The 17589-nt window shown below is 45.2% G+C and overlaps 1 protein-coding gene across 3 annotated transcripts in view; it reads right to left on the minus strand.

Moving 5' to 3' along the window:
* Positions 1-12109: 12109 nt before the first annotated feature.
* Positions 12110-17589, minus strand: part of LOC141100585 (elongin-A-like) — a 90117-nt gene continuing 84637 nt past the window's right edge. For all 3 annotated transcript variants that reach the window (XM_073589146.1, XM_073589145.1, XM_073589147.1), the window contains one exon: positions 12110-12310. In XM_073589146.1, the coding sequence (XP_073445247.1) occupies positions 12249-12310 (62 nt within the window). In that variant the 3' untranslated portion in view covers positions 12110-12248. The remainder of the gene's footprint in view (positions 12311-17589) is intronic.

Consider the following 17589-nt stretch of genomic DNA (forward strand, 5'->3'; position numbering starts at 1 on the left):
GATCACTTTAGCCTTGTCTTCCCGAATCATCCTCAGAACCACCAGAATCAATGAAATCGGAGGAAAAGCATAGGCTAGATGGTAGTCCCATGGAATCATGAAGGCATCCAACGCTATGGGGTTCCCTTTGGGGTTTATTGAGTAGAATGAGTCTACTTTCCTGTTCTGACTGTTGGCAAATAGATCCATGGAAAGACATTCCCACATTTCTGCGATCTGATCAAACACTGACAGATTTAGTTCTTACTCACCCTGTCTCAGCTGGGTTCAACTCAGGAAGTCCACTCTGCGATTTTCTGTCCCTATTTATTGAGTGCAGATAGAGACCCCAAGTTGCCCTTGGCCACCTGAAAAATGGACTTTGTTACTTCCATCAGAGGGCAGGACCAGGTTCCTCCCTGGTGATTTAAGTATGCTACCACTACCCAGATGTCTGAGAATACTCTTACGTGGTGTCACTGAAGAGTGTTCAAGAATTCTAAAAGGGCAAACTTTACTTCCAAAAGTTCCTTTGCATGCCCTAGAAGCCCACTAACCCCAGCGGTGGCGCCTCAGGACACCGCGCTATCCAAGGCAGGTAACCCCTGCTGCCCGAATCGGTCTGGCTGGGCCTGACATCCCACAATGATCCTTCTCTTCTGGAACTCAGGTATGCCTTTACAGGTACACCAACTGTAGTTTCCACATCAAGGACAGGAAACCAACTGATGCGGGAGAGAGGTACTGCCTTTTTTTATCTGAAGGTTTCCTGTCGTTGAAGGGTGGATCCCCTCTCTCCGTGGTGCCGTCATGTGGCAAGGAGAAATAATAGACAACTTTATTTGGAGATAATCACTCACCTCTAGGGTCCATATTTTCGGTCTCCCTGATATCATTGCACAAAAAGAAAATGTTTTCAACAGATGGAGGAAGGTCTATAGTAAACACAACTGCTCTTAGCCTGAAACACTGTGCTCAAACTAGTCTGTTAAAGCTGTACTTTCAAAAGGACTGTCTTACTGTCTTTAAAGTGGTATTCTCATGTAAATAACTTATTAGCATGAAAATAATCATGTTTGCAATTTACTCTCTGTCACTATTAGCCCCCACCCACTCCCTACAGGTTCCAAACAGTTCTCCTAACATGGCTCTCACTTTCTTGAGCTGTGTGCCTGTTCAAATGCATGGTTACCTCTGCGTTTAAATAAAGTGATAATGTAGATGCAAAACAAACACCAACATTGTTCACAAGTAGTAGCAGGACAAACCTCTTGGATCAGAACTGTCCATCAAGCCCCCTCATTTGCATACAAAAATAATTCATTGTTGTATGCCAACCAAGCCAGAAACCTTTACTGCAGGTATGATTTTTTACAGGGGCTAGGTCCACTACATGCATGTATAAGTGGTTTAGTTAGTATAGTGTTTTGGGGATGACAGACACTAAGGGCCCCGTTACACGCTTCAATGTCCCAGCAATCCCACCAACGATCCGAAGTGGATGGGATCGCTGGGACATAGCTGATCGCTGGTGAGCTGTCACATAGACAGACTCACCAGCCATCAGGACGAGCGACAAAGCTGGTATCAAAGGTAAACCGCAGGTAACTAAGAGCCACTGTTTACCCTGGAAACCAGCGTTGCTGATCATTGGTCTCCCGCTGTCACATGCAGCGATGTGTGCTGGCCAGCGGGAGACCAACTATCAAAAAATGGCCCAAGACATTCCTGCACAATCAGCAATACTCAGCGGGGGGCCGGTCGCTGATGTGTGCCACACACAGTGATATCGCTGGCGAGATCGCTATGGTGTCACAATCAGCGATCTCGCTGTTTGAGATGGGGCCTTAAGAATCCATCAGCCTGATCTCTCAGAGGGTTTGTAACAATTGTTTGTCTTTTATTGGTTACTCACAGCTGACTTGCAGACACAAGCCATATGAAGGAAATACTGACCTTTCAGGTCATCATAAATCAACCGATAAAACGCTCAGAAATAAAACCCAAAACCAAACAAGCAAAAAATACCATAAAATAGATAGAATCCATCATTCAGTCCATTCTGAGAGTGAACGGATTCTGCAGGGAAACAAACAGTGCAAGACTGCTCATACCTCAAGAAAAACACTTGCCCCTTTTCCCCAATGCAAAGAAAGAATCCAGTCGTTAACGAAAACATATCTTTTTTGGTGTATATACGCCACATGACTTCATCTGCACTGTGTTGTTTTACAGATATTTTTTTCTTTTTGCTTACGCCATATGTGACCTATATCATGTGGATGTTATGGGAGATGCTTCTCTCTGTAATCCAGCATAAGCGCTCTCTTTATATTTGAGCTCTATTTTTGGCAACCATGGCACTTTAGGATAACATATTTAGGTAAATAATATGATAGCCATTTGTTAGACTATATTCCATCAAACATTGTGGTCATGGTATGCGCCACAGATCATATGGCATGCTGGTGGAAACACTGATTAGATCTTTTTCTACCATGGATTTCACTCTATTACTATTGTATGTGTCCTTTGGGTCTGTATTGTCATGAATGCTTATTCTATTAGGGATTAGTCCTTATATATTAGACAATATTTTGTAACATCGTACCAGCATTTCTCCTTTATGCATTGTGCTATATTGCTGGTATTATCTGCAAAACACCTTTAGATATGAGAGAGAAATGCTGTCACTATTGACGCATGTTTTATTTTGTATATGCTCACTATCAGGACGTGGTCTGCTATTGCGCATGCGTTTATCACGTCAGGATATACGCATCGATTGCTTTCAGCTTCTCTATCTGCTTGTGTGTATGCTATTGCCATTGCACAAGGTGTTTATTATATTAGCAATCAATTTCTAATATATTTGATCACACTCTGGGACCTTGAATTAGCACATTCCCTTTTTTTGCTGATATTATGCACAACCGATATTGGTGCACGCTATGAGAAATGCTGTACTTGTATCTTCCGTTACCATGGTTTATTCCCCAATCCATGACGCACTTCCGCCCTCAACGCTTGTGCTGCTAGGATGTGGTATGTGACTGCGCAAGCGCTCATTATGTTGGGACCCGTGCGCTAATTGTTCCGATCTTTTTGTACACATTATTCATTTCACATTCTGTGGCTTTGCATTAGCATGTTTCCTTTCTTTGCTGATATTATGTGCAGTAGATATTCATGCACGCCATGAGAAAGCTGTGCTTGTATTTTCTGTTACCATGGTTTCTATGACGCACTTCCGCCCTCAACGTCTGTGCTGTTATGATGTGGTAAGTGACTGCACAAGCGCTCATTATGTCGTGACCTGCGCGCCAACAGCTCTGATCTCTCTGTACACAGTATTCACTTCCAGTTATCCCGGAACTGCCCTCCGCTTACGTGTGTTGTATACACGTTACCATGGACTCTCTTTGATGGCTACGCCGCCGCGTTGTATACATGTGACCAATGAGGTAATGCTACAGCTGCTCTAACTTCATTAATCTACTGGGTATTTATAGGATACTTCCCATTGTAACCCTCAGCCCCTGACAAAGCCACCTAGCGGTGGCGACACTCGTCGGGCGTCTCCACAAGCTCCCCCAGTCTTAGATACTAATAGGCTATTGCATCAAGTCCTTTTTTGTGGGATAAGCATTTTACTTATGCGTACCTCTATTTCCCTTTGCATGCTATTTGCGGCATCTACTTTTGTGGTTTTAGGAATATCTATTCCTTTTTTCTGTGGACTATGTCTATTTGTTCTACATGTGGTGTTCAGAACCATCTGGGGTTATGATTATGTTTCCCTATGGTATATAAGTGCCAGGGTGATAAAGGTTTTTGCATCCCTTTATGGGTAGAGTCAAATTTGTATATTGACTATATTGTGCCTGTTATTATGGATATATATTTTAATCTATTTTTCTTCTGTATTGCAACTTGAGATATAAGGTACTACCAACCACATGTTAACATGATTATTTTGGGGGGAGCTTATAGCTCCATTCTGGGCTAATAGGGTTTGTTATCTGTGTCATGTTTACAACTTTTAAATGCTTTTAATTGGTTATGCCTAGAGTTGAGCAACTTTTGGTTTTTGAGGGTCGAGTTTCGTTTAGTGAAACCCGACTTTTCCAAAAGTCGGGTCGAGCAAGATCGGCCGATTATAGGGAAAAGTCGGGGTCGTCCCGAAACACGAAACCCAATGTAAGTCAATGGGGAATAAAAGTCGGCAGTGAGAGGAGGACAGGAAACACACCTACAGTGCCTATTTGAATGCCAAAAGCATCAATTCTTCTTACTTAAGCTTGTCAACCTTAATTAACTTCATAATACAAGTTACGCACTGAAAAATGGGGGTTATTTGGCTAAAGTTGTGGGGGGGTAGGGCTGGCTCCAGGTTTTCATGTGCCCTGGGCGAAAGAGCGCCCCTTTAACACATACCACAACTCATCATGCTCCGATACGGCAGAGAAATAGCGGTATAGTACAATGAAAAATACCTCACTTTTTACATCTCATGACGAGGCCCATCTATTTCTCCATACAGAATCATTGGTCCCATATAATGTTTGAAACAGTATATGATGAGCTCCACATAATGCTACAGTATATGTTGGTCCCCATGGATGAAGCTCCACTGTCTTATGGGCCCAAATAATGCTCCAAACATAATGGGCCCCATTTCTAATGCTCTAGTGTATAATGGGCCCTGTAAATGCTGCTCCAGTGTCTGATGTCCACCTTTGGAATGTTCCAGTGTATGGTGGGCCCCATCTATCATTCTCCAGAGTATTAGTGCTCCCCAAAAATTGCTGTCCCAACATTGAAAACAATCAAATAAGTCTCCTCGCTAGGGAATCCCTGTACTAGTCTGGACTCCACGTCGTCCCCATCTTCCATCTCACTGCACAGTATTTCAACCTTGCAAGTGCTGTGATCCTGAGCAAGCAGGGAGGGCCCACTCGTTGGGACGGCACTGGCACAGGGCCCCTGATAGTACGGTGGTGTGTCTGATGGCGGGTGGGCCGAACCTGCACTTTCATCTGCAGCTTCTTCTTTGTCACCGTGTAAGATGGAACTGTATATGGGAAGGGTAACCTGAGTTTCATCAGGGTCAGATTCAGGCAGTGTAGCGTGCGAGGGGAATGTAGTGGTCTGGGTCAATGTACCAGCAGATTCATCGAGCAGTGGCTGGGCATCAGTGCACTTGTGTCGCCCCCAGGAGTACGGTCGCCACAGTGGCATTACCTTCCTCCTAGGGAGTGTGATGTCATGCTTGGGAGCAACGAAGGATCTCTCTAGCAGGTTAACTGATTGGGCGGCGTTATTCCCACGAGTCATGACCCTCCAAACAGCGTTCATGAAGGCAAAGTGTTTGTTTTACGTGGGCAGTATGGTTGCAAAGCTAAACCTTAAAGGAATGTCCAGAAGGGCACCACCAGGAGTGGAGCCTACGGTTAAATTCGACTCCACCTGGGAAACCTCAACCATGCCAGCTACAGAACAGATGCACACATTGCAAGCTTAATTCCGTTAACGAACGAGACTCCGTCATGCCCCGCGGTCCGAGTCCGGCTTACTAGAGGGACACGTGAGGCTCTGGCACATGAGATTGGCCAATAACTGGTGTGTCATGCCCTTACATGTCCGTGGCTGCATGTGCGCTACACTGAAAAGGCCAGCGTTTGTCGCTTACAGGTGCAGATAACCCGCTGAACAAAGTTAGTGATGGGGATCACTGATTACAATTATTACCCGCGAACGATGACTTCCCAGTAAGTGCAGGTCAACCGCAGTTCCGGAATTAGGCCTAATCGTCATTCCTGAAAAAATGAAAAACTTACGTGTGCAAACCACAGGTGCTGTAGCTTGCTTAACAGCTCGCCAGCCGTTCTCACGCCCAGTATGGATTACAAGTGATTGCACAAAAGGTGAGAAAGGGTACCGTATCCCAGGATAACATGTATGGATAGCGTACACATTCAAAATATATGTCTATACATCAGGAGGCAGGCTCAGACGGTGTTAGGCCCAGTATGGCTTGCACGTCATTGCACAAAGGTGAGAAAGGGTACCGTATCCCAGGATAACATGTATGGATAGCGTACACATTCAAAATATATGTCTATACATCAGGAGGCAGGCTCAGACGGTGTTAGGCCCAGTATGGCTTGCACGTGATTGCACAAAGGTGAGAAAGGGTACCGTATCCCAGGATAACATGTATGGATAGCGTACACATTCAAAATATATGTCTATACATCAGGAGGCAGGCTCAGACGGTGTTAGGCCCAGTATGGATTTGACGGCCCAGACTACACAGCGGAGGAGCAGGGAGAGGTAAAGATTGCAAATGCTGGGGCCCTGCCCAAGCAAGGGGGGCCCACTCGTGGGCGTCGGTACTGGCACTGGGCCCCTCATAGTATGGCGGTGTGTCTCACGGCGGGTGTGCACCACCACCGTCAGAGACACTTGATTGCACTATGAGGGACCCTGTGCCAGTGCCCGCGCCCAAGAGTCGGCCTACCCACCTGTCCAGGGCAACGGCACTCGCATGGTGTCGTGCGCTAGGTGGTGACCCCGGCCATGGGGGGGGAGGCAGCACAGTTAGGGAGTTTTAGAAAGTGGCATATGTTGATGTTGGACATTCAGCTGATGCAAAAGGCGAAATAGGTCAAGTCCCAGGAAGAGGCGGACCAAAGCAAGCCATTTTCCTGTCACCCTATGTGTCATCAGGGGAAGGTGGGACAAAATCCTTGGAAACCCATGCATGGTTCATTTTAATGAAGGTTAGATCATCCACATTTTGGGTTGACAGACGGGTCCTTTTTTCTGTCAGGATTGATCCAGCTGCACTGAAGACTCTTTCCGATAGCACACTTGCATCTGGGCAAGCGAGCTCCTGTAAGGCATATTGTGCTAATTCAGGCCAGGTGTCCAGTTTAGCAGCCCAATAGTCAAAGGGGAATGACCTGTTTGGGAGAACATCGATATGGGAGGAAAAGTAGTTTGTAACCATAGTTGACAACTGCTGTCTCCTGTCACTTTCCATCGATGCGGTATTACCAGTTGTGTGAGCGGTCCGTGAAAAATCAGTCCACAACATTGTCATGAAACCCCTGTCTCCAACGCCACTTCTGCTGTGTGCACCATGAACACCTCTGCCAAGCTGCCCCCGGCCCGTACGGCTCGTGTGAGAACCATCACCTCTGCTGTGTGCTGGGAATGCCTCAAGCAACCGATTTACCAGAGTAGCTTGTTTGTTAGCCAATATTAGGTCAAGGTTCTCCTGTGGCATGATGTTTTGGAATTTGCCTTTATAGCGTGGATCCAGGATGCTGGCCAACCAGTAGTCGTCATCGTTCATCATTTTGGCAATGCGGGGGTCCCTTTTTAGGATCTGCAAGGCATAATCTGACATGTGGGCCAATGTTCCCGGTGTCAATGATGCACTGCGAGTGCTGGGTGGAGGAGCACTTTCTGGCAAATCCACATCCCTCCAGTCACGCACAAACCCTGTACCAGACCTTGCCACGCCAACATTTTCCCTGCCCCACGAGATGCATCCTCCTCCCCTAAGTAATCATCCCCATCATCATCCTCCTCCTCCTCTTCTTCCTCCACCTCGTCCAGGAGAGGTCCCTGAGCAGACAATGGCTGAATGTCATCAAGGATTCCCTCCTCCTCTTCCTCCTCATCAACATTGGCTGCAGACGCCTGCTCCTTAAGGTGCGTCAAAGTTTGCATGAGCAGACGCATAAGTGGGATGCTCATGCTTAGGATGGCGTCGTCTGCACTTACCAGCCGTGTGCATTCCTCAAAACACTGAAGGACTTTACAGAGGTCTTTCAGCTTCGACCACTGCACACCTGTCAACTCCATGTATGCTCTCAAAGTGCCTGGCCGTGTATCCTCCCACAAATGCATTATGGCCTGCCTCTGCTCGCACAGCCGCTCCACCATGTGCAGGGTGGAGTTCCACCTTGTTGCAATGTCAATAATGAGGCGGTGGTTGGGAAGGTGGAGCAATCTCTGCAGCTTCTGCATACGAACGGAGTGTACAGGCGACCGGCGGATGTGCGCGCACAGTCTTCGCACCTTCTGGAGCAGGGCTGTTAACTCCGGATAATTTTTGAGGAAGCACTGCACCACCAGGTTCAAGGTGTGAGCCAAGCAAGGTATGTGGCTGAGTTTTGAAAGGGCTATGGCTGCCACAAAATTACGGCCGTTATCACTAACTACCTTGCCTGTCTCAAGATGTACACTGCCCAGCCATGACTCAGTTTGTCGCTTCAAGTACTCAGCCAGCACCTCGGCGGTGTTTGTCTGTCGCCCAAACACATCTGCAACACAGCCTGCTGACGCTTTCCACTAGCTGCTCGATAGGGGAACACCTTGTGTGCAACAGTGGCAGCTGCAGATGGAGTGCTCGTACGACTGCGCTCTGTGGACGAGCTTTCGCTTCTGGAGGAGGAGGGTCGAACGCCTACAGCCAACTGTTTCCTATACCGTGGGCTAGGCAGCACTGTCCCACCACCGCTATCCCCTGTGGACCCTGCATCCACCACATTAACCCAGTGCGCAGTCATGGACACGTAACGGCCCTGGCCATGCCGACTGGACCATGCATCAGTTGTGAGGTGCACCTTTCCACTCACTGACTGCTTGAGTGCATGGACAATGCGGTCTTTTACATGATGGTGGAGGGCTGGGATGGCTTTGCGAGAGAAGAAGTGGTGACTGGGTAGGTCATAGCGTGGTACTGCATAGGCCATGAGTTTGCGGAAAGCTGCGCTTTCCACCAACCGATAGGGCATCATCTCAAACGAGATTAGTTTGGCAATGTGGGCGTTCAAACCCAGTGTACGCGGATGAGAGACTGAGTACTTTCTTGACATACTCAGTGTCTGGGAGGGTGAGCTGCACTTGAGAGCTGCATATGGTGGAAGTAGCGGTGGACAGGGTGGACTGAGAGAGGGTTGATGATGGTGATGGAGTTGGTGTTCTTTCTGATGGCCTAGATTCAGTATTTCGTTGATATAACAGTGGGATTCCCTGACTGCTGTGGCCTTGCAACGACACCTCAACATTTGCTGCTGTGCTAACCGGTGGGCTTACAGTGGGGGAAACAATGTAGCATTGTTGACTACCTTCTTTGTGATCAGTTGCACATGTGGCACTTGAGGTTTGGTGTTGTGTCCACGCTTGCAAGTGCATGCTGGTTAAATGTCTAAGCATGCAACTGGTATTCAAATTTTTCAGATTTTTCCCTCGGCTAAAGGTCTTTGCGCACTTCTTACAGATAACCTTGGCCTGATCATGAGGATTTTGTTCAAAAAAGTGCCACACTGCACTCTTCCTACTTTGGCAGACATTTTGCGGCCTAGCACGCTGTGATCTTTTGACCCTCTGGACAAGCTGTCCAGCAACTCTTGATTTTTGGAACCTGTCTTTGGAGTGCTCCGGGCCTGCCAGATAACAGCTGTTGCGATGTCGATGTCTGCTGTGGATGCTCCTCCTCATCTGAGCTATTGGAAGCAGCACCCTCTTCCCCCAATGGATGCCAATCTGGGTCAACAACTGGGTCATCCATCACCTCCTCTTCAATGTCATGTGCACCTTCCTCTGTGTCACCGTGTATGGTGGTATAGTGTGCGGGAAGGGGCACCCGAGTCTCATCAGGGTCAGAATCTGGCTCTGTACACTGCAAGGACAATGTAGTGCTCTGAGTGAATGTACCAGCATAATCATCTATCAGCGGCTTTGCATCAGTGCACTCCATGTCAGATTCATCTTGGCCTGGGTAATTCACCATTTCACTTGATAATCCAGGCATGGTATGTGAAAACAGCTCCATGGAGTAATCAGTAGTATGGCCTGCGTCATCCTTCAATCTTGGTTGGGGTGAAGGACACAAGGAAAGGTGTGGTTCATGAACATGAGCCTCCAATGACGACTCAGTGCTTTTATTTTTTACAACTTCAGAAGAGGAGGCGATAGAGCTGGAGGCTGAGTCAGCAATGTAAGACAAAACTTTTTCCTGAAGCTCTGGCTTTAAAAGCGGTTTGCCAACTCCTAGAAAACTAAGCCTTCGAGGCCTTGTGGAGCCAGACGATGACGCAGGCTCAACACCTCCTGCATTCGGTCCTATATTGCTTTTGCCACTACCATCAGATCCACCACCAACACCATCATTACCAGCTGCCAACCCCCGCCCAATTCCACAGCCTCTTCCACCAGCCTTCCTCATTTTTGGTAGAAATGTAGACAAAATCCAACAAACTATATAGTAATGTAAAACAAGGTACAAGGTGTCTATAGAACAGGGGAGATTTTGAATTTCTGCAGACACTTGTGGACACTGGACACTTTTGGATTGTGTGAGGCCCACTGAATATCAGAGCGCTATGTCACAGGCTCGATGGCACAGGTGTGAAAAAAGTGACTACAGGATAAGGGAGATTTTGAATTTCTGCAGACACTAGTGGACACTGGACACTTTTGGATTGTGTGAGGCCCACTGAATATCAGAGCGCTATGTCACAGGCTCGATGGCACAGGTGTGAAAAAAGTAACTACAGGATAAGGGAGATTTTGAATTTCTGCAGACACTAGTGGACACTGGACACTTTTGGATTGTGTGAGGCCCACTGACGCTGTATGGTGTGAAAAAATGCACGCTCAGTACCTCAGCAGGACAAAAAAAAAAAAAAAAAAAAAAAATTGGGATTGCTTTTAAAAAAGCAGTTTGCAGAGCAGTGGGTAAACAGCAATGCAGCTGTCAGGAAGCCTTAGAAGGCAGCCTAACAACCAACACCGCTGATCCACCACAATATAGCCTCCCCTTGCACTGCACACACAGTGACTGGTGTGTTGCACAGGCAAAATCGCTAGCAGCAGAAGCAGTTTTTTTTTCTTCTTCCCTGCCTAACGCTCTCCCTACAGAATCAGCAACCTCTCCCTATGCTAAGATCGGCAGAAGTAAGATGGCGGTCGGCGTGCACGCCCTTTTATAACCCCTGTGACGCCCACCAAAGCAAGCCAATCACTTGCATGCCCTTCTGAAAGATGGTGGTGACCCCTGCCTATGTCATCATGTTGCCCACAGTGTCCGTGGATCCTGATTGGCTGAAAAAGAGCGCAAAACAAACTTTTGAAACGCGACTTTGGCGCGTAAGTCGCCGACCTCGTGGCCGACCTCATCCTAGGGTCGGGTTTCGTTTCATGAAACCCTACTTTGCCAAAAGTCGGCGACTTTTGAAATTTTTCAACCCATTTCGCTCAACTCTAGTTATGCCTGTTTGTATCTAATAAAATAAAATGTATTTGCGTATTCAGGTGAACCTGGTTTGAGTCTGTAGCTTTTCTTCTTTTCTTATGATTGTTGTTTGCAGACTTTCTGTGTACCCCTTTAGTGTGGTGCCCTCTAATCCTTTTTTGACTAATATCTTTAATGGAGAGTAACACATTTACAATTACTCTCTTCTTCACAAAAAACCCATTGTTGGAGGGGTAAGGTCGCAGCTCTGGATTAAACACCGGAAGCTGTGCGTGATATGCAGCCGGACTCCGGGCACGTTACCCAGACTTATTCTTCCATCAACTGCTGCGACTTTCATAACCTTGAATAATAAACATCCAAACCATCAAATTACCTCAATAACAAAAGAAGCGAAAAGAAAAACAATACAAAGGGAGGATGGGAAACTCCTTGATCCCAGGTTCAAAAGAGACCCAGCAGCCTCAGGCCCAACCTTATATATTCCTTAGGGGGAGGAGGATACAGCCCCCCCAGGACTGGAAATTACCCACATACAAAAATTAAAAGGGGGTGGAGTTTCGCTTCCTTTAACCCTTTCCCTGCGCCTAGGAAAAGAGGGCAATGCACATTAAACCCACAGGCTGATCAGTCTGGGGCCCCCCGGCAAATAAAGCAGCGTTCCCGCACACAGAGGTTATATAGGGCAAACTTTGCTAAATTTTAAGTGAAGCCAAGAATACAAAATTATATTAAAAAAAGCCCCAGAAGTTATCTGTGTCTTTTAAAACCCATCTTCAAATTCAATGGGTTTTTTTTCATCTAACAGATCTTACCAAATCTGATTTAAAAATATGCAATTTAATGATTTCACACTTTAATTGTTGTCACTTACTTTATTAGAATATATATCATGTAGATACACAAAATGCAATGCTTGAGGAGTCAGTCATGGAGAGAAAAATAATATTTCTGCTTTAAACTTAAATAGAATTTGTCATCAAAGTGTGAAAATTCATCTTGGTCCTACTCTGTTCTTGAAAGCCCTCATGGATTTTGCCATCATTGGTGCAATCTCTAAAAGAGAAGAGAGGTTGAAATAAGCAAATGCATCCAAAAAGTTAACTTTCAAGGCTTTTACTTTGGACAAATATAAAATATTATACCTACACCTATCTATATAATATATGCAGAGTAAATATATCATGATATTATATATGAAAAGTTGCTAAAATGTTTTTGAAATGGTAGACAATATGCATGGTCTTACACAATGGTCTCTAGTAAATCAACATCGAATAAACCAGAAAGTTAGACAGTCTTAACTCCTGGAGGTATTTTCGTTTTTGTTTTTTGCTTCCCTTCTCAGAGCCATAACTTTTTTATTTTTCTGTCAAAATGGCTATGTGAGGTTTTTTTTTTTGCGGGAGAAGTTTTACTTTTGAACGACACCTTTGGATTTAACATATCGTGTACTGTAAAATAGGAAATAATTCCAAGTGTGGTGAAGTAGCAAAAAAGTGCAATCCCAGTTTGTTTTTTACGATGTTCACTAAATGCTAAACCTGACCTGACATGATTCTTCAGATCATTATGTGTTCATAGACGCCAAACATGTCTAGGGTCTTTTTTATCTAAGTGGTGAAGACAAATTCCAAAGTTTGTTAAAAAAAAAAAAAAAAAAAAATTGTGCCATTTTCCAATATCCATATTGTCTCCATTTCTAGTGATCTCAGGTTGGGTGAGGGATTTTTTTTTTTTTAATTCTACCATTTTGGAGTAGATACAATCTTAATCGCCGATTATTGCATTTTAATGCAATGCTGCAGTGACCAAAAAATGTAATTCTGGCGTTTTGACTTTTTTTCTTTTTATGTCATTTAGTGATCGGGTTAATTCTTACCAACACCAAATGTGTATATTTGTTTGTTTTATTTTGAACGGGGTGAAAGGGGGGTGATTTGAACTTTTCTTCATTTTTTTATATTTTTAAAAACATTTTTTTTTCCAATAGTCTCCATGGGAGACCAGAAGTTGACATAACCCTATAGGCTCTGCTACATACAGGCGATGATCAAATGTAGTGGCACACATAGGAATCCGGCAGTGACAACAGTAGAGGTCTGTTGGAGACCTCTGGTTGTCATGCCAAACCATCAGCGACCCGCGGTCATGTGATGCAGGAGCCGATATGCGACATTTAGAGGCACCAAACAGCTGACATACGCCAGAAAATATGTGGGCTCAATGCCAGAGCCCACATCAAGTGGAGGGACTCCAACATCGGCATAATATTACGGATGGAGTTGAACTTGCATAAGGAAAAAATATGTTAAAGTACCACTCAAGCTTTTTTTTTTTATTTCAGCACTGGAGTGGTACTACTAGTCCAAGTTTTCAGATCCTAGTATTATACGTTCCTGCTTCATCTTCAGCTGTTCCCAGCACCACTTCAGTTCCACGTAGACATCTTGTGACCTCCAACTTCTGACTGACTGGAAGTCAGAGGTAATGGTCACAAGCTCTCAATTTAAGTCTGAGAACCTCGGACCTAGTAGTGAAAGCAGTTGTAGCCTCATTCAGGACAATTACGCAGCTGACTGATGAAGATTGAAGGCAGCGAAGTACCGTTGCGGTCCTGGTTTCAAATGCCACCATGGATAACATCTTCAAGGAGCTTATATGTGCTTCCCATACTCCAAAGACATACTAATAGGGAGCGTAGATTGTGAACACCAATGGGGAAAGTGAAAGGTAATTTAAGCAAAGTGCAACGGAATAAGATGGTGCTATACAAGTAAAATAAATAGATGACAACAATCTAGTAGACATTCGTGATGTAGGTACAGACGATGCAGAAGTCACAATTGTTATCAGGCCCACAGACCTCAACGCAACAGTTTCCATTAATGTGCAATTGTGGATTTCAGGAAAACTTACGGCAGAATGCCCATCTTCCTCTAGGTCCTCCCACTTCCTCATTACCCCATATTATCTCAATGTGTAGAAATCTATATTCACTGAAAGCAGATTCTACACATTTATTAATGACCTTGGAGGGGACATAGAGAGTAGAATTTCAATATTTGCAGATGACACTAAACTCTGCAGGGTAATCAATACAAAATAGGACAATTTTATATTACAGGAGAATTTATGTAAACTAGAAGCTTGGGCTGATAAATGGCAAATGAGCTTTAATGGGGATAAATGTAAGGTCATGCACTTGGGTAGAACAAACAAGATGTACAGTATAATTATGTGCTTAATTGTAAAACACTGGGCAAAACTGTCACTGAAAAAGACTTGGGTGTATGGGTGGAGGACAAACTCACATTTAGTGGCCAGTGTCAGGCAGCTGCTGCAAAGGCAAATAAAATAATGGGATGCATTAAAAGAGGCATAGATGCTCATGAGGAGAACACAATATTACCTCGATACAAGTCACTAGTGCGACCACTCTTGAAATACTGTGTACAGTTCTGGTCTCCAGTGCATAAAAGAAAGACATAACTGAACTGGAGCGGGTGCAGAGAAGAGCGACCAAGGTTATTAGGAAATTGGGGGGGGGGTCTGCAATACCAAGACAGGTTATTTCACTTCGGGTTATTTAGTTTGGAAAAACAAAGGCTTAGGGGTGATCTTATTACAATGTATAAATATATGTGGGGACAGTACAAAAACCTTTCTAATGATCTTTTTACTCTTAGACCTGTGACGGGGACAAGGGGGCATCCTCTACATCTGGAGGAAAGAAGGTTTAAGCATAATCACAGGTGCAGATTCTTTATTGTAAGAGCAGTGAGACTATGGAACTCTCTGCCATATGACATGGGTGGACATACCGCCGGTTCAACCGTTGCGACTGCACCAGGGCCCAGAGCCTCCAGGGGGCCCTGCAGAGCAGCTAATGATGAGGGCAATCTGTCCGGTTTCTCCGGGCCCGAGGCCCTGGGGGCCCCTGGCCAGATTGGATCGCTTCCTGCCTGCCGCACATGAGGGCAAGCAGCTCCGCTGCCTGCAAGAGAAAATAGCAGGAGCGGAGCTGCAAGGATCCGTCCTGCTTCCTGCCCACGCTTCCTGTCTGACACAGAGAGGAGCGCCGCTGTGGCAGAGCGAGGGTGATGCTGCGGACAGGTGAGCGTTGCTGCTGTGTGTGTGTGCGCGCGCACATATATATATACACATATACATATATATATACACACATATACATATACACACACGCGCACACACACACACACAGTTGTGGCCAAAGGTATTGACACCCCTGCAATTCTGTCAGATAATACTGATTGCAAACACAAATTCTTTGGTATTATTATCTTCATTTAATTTGTCTTAAATGAAAAACACAAAAGAGAATGAAGCAAAAAGCAAAACATTGATCATTTCACACAAAACTCCAAAAATGGGCCAGACAAAAGTATTGGCACCCTCAGCCTCATACTTGGTTGCACAACCTTTAGCCAAAATAACTGCGACCAACCGCTTCTGGTAACCATCAATGAGTTTCTTACAATGCTCTGCTGGAATTTTAGACCATTCTTCTTTGGCAAACTGCTCCAGGTCCCTGATATTTGAAGGGTGCCTTCTCCAAACTGCCATTTTTAGATCTCTCCACAGGTGTTCTATGGGATTCAGGTCTGGACTCATTGCTGGCCACCTTAGAAGTCTCCAGTGCTTTCTCTCAAACCATTTTCTAGTGCTTTTTGAAGTGTGTTTTGGGTCATTGTCCTGCTGGAAGACCCATGACCTCTGAGGGAGACCCAGCTTTCTCACACTGGGCCCTACATTATGCTGCAAAATTTGTTGGTAGTCTTAAGACTTCATAAGCCATACACACGGTCAAGCAGTCCAGTGCCAGAGGCAGCAAAGCAACCCCAAATCATCAGGGAACCTCCGCCATGTTTGACTGTAGGGACCGTGTTCTTTTCTTTGAATGCCTCTTTTTTTCCTCCTGTAAACTCTATGTTGATGCCTTTGCCCAAAAAGCTCTACTTTTGTCTCATCTGACCAGAGAACATTCTTCCAAAACGTTTTAGGCTTTTTCAGGTAAGTTTTGGCAAACTCCAGCTTGGCTTTTTTATGTCTCGGGGTAAGAAGTGGGGTCTTCCTGGGTCTCCTACCATACAGTCCCATTTCATTCAGACGCCGATGGATAGTACGGGTTGACACTGTTGTACCCTCGGACTGCCAGGCAGTTTGAACTTGTTTGGATGTTAGTCGAGGTTCTTTGTCCAACATCCGCACAATCTTGCGTTGAAATCTCTTGTCAATTTTTCTTTTCCGTCCACATCTAGGGAGATTAGCCACAGTGCCATGGGCTTTAAACTTCTTGATGACACTGCGCACGGTAGACATAGGAACATTCAGGTTTTTGGAGATGGACTTGTAATCTTGAGATTGTTCATGCTTCCTCACAATTTGGTTTCTCAAGTCCTCAGACAGTTCTTTGCTCTTCTTTCTTTTCTCCATGCTCAATGTGGTACACACAAGGACACAGGACAGAGGTTGAGTCAACTTTAATCATTGTCATCTGGCTGCAAGTGTGATTTAGTTATTGCCAACACCTGTTAGGTGCCACAGGTAAGTTACAGGTGCTGTTAATTACACAAATTAGAGAAGCATCACATGATTTTTCGAACAGTGCCAATACTTTTGTCCACCCTCTTTTTTTATGTTTGGTGTGGAATTATATCCAATTTGGCTTTAGGACAATTCTTTTTGTGTTTTTTCATTTAAGACAAATTAAATGAAGATAATACCAAAGAATTTGTGTTTGCAATCATTTTCATGAAGAAACTGAGTATTATGTGACAGAAATGCAGGGGTATCAATACTTTTGGCCACAACACTAATATATATATATTACACACACACGTGTGTATGTATGTATGTATGTATGTATGTATGTATGTATGTATGTATGTATGTATGTATGTAGTGTGTGTAGGTGGAGCCTGGCCATGGGGGAGAAGGCAATGATATGATGGGGACATTCTGAGAAGGCCGTAATGGGGAGAGGAGGCCATGATGAGGGTGACGAGGAGAAGGCAATGATGGGGGTAATGGGGAGAAGGCAATGATGGAGAAGGCAATGATTGGAGCGGTGGGGACAAGGCAGTGATGGGGTGATGGAGAAGGCAAAGATGGGAGTGATGGGGAGAAGGCAATGGTGGGGGTGATGGAGAAGACAATGATGGGGTGGAGGGGGGGGGAGAAATGATGGGGTGGTGGGGGAGAATGCAATGGTGGTGGTGGAAAGGGCAATAATGGGGGTGGTGGTGGAGGAGGAAATGATGGAGGTAGTGTAATGGGCAACGATGGGAGTGGGGGGAAAGCAAAGATAGTGG

This window comes from Dendrobates tinctorius, unplaced genomic scaffold (assembly GCF_039654945.1).
Source record: "Dendrobates tinctorius isolate UK_male_01 unplaced genomic scaffold, ASM3965494v1 ptg000107l, whole genome shotgun sequence".
NCBI lineage: Eukaryota > Metazoa > Chordata > Amphibia > Anura > Dendrobatidae > Dendrobates > Dendrobates tinctorius.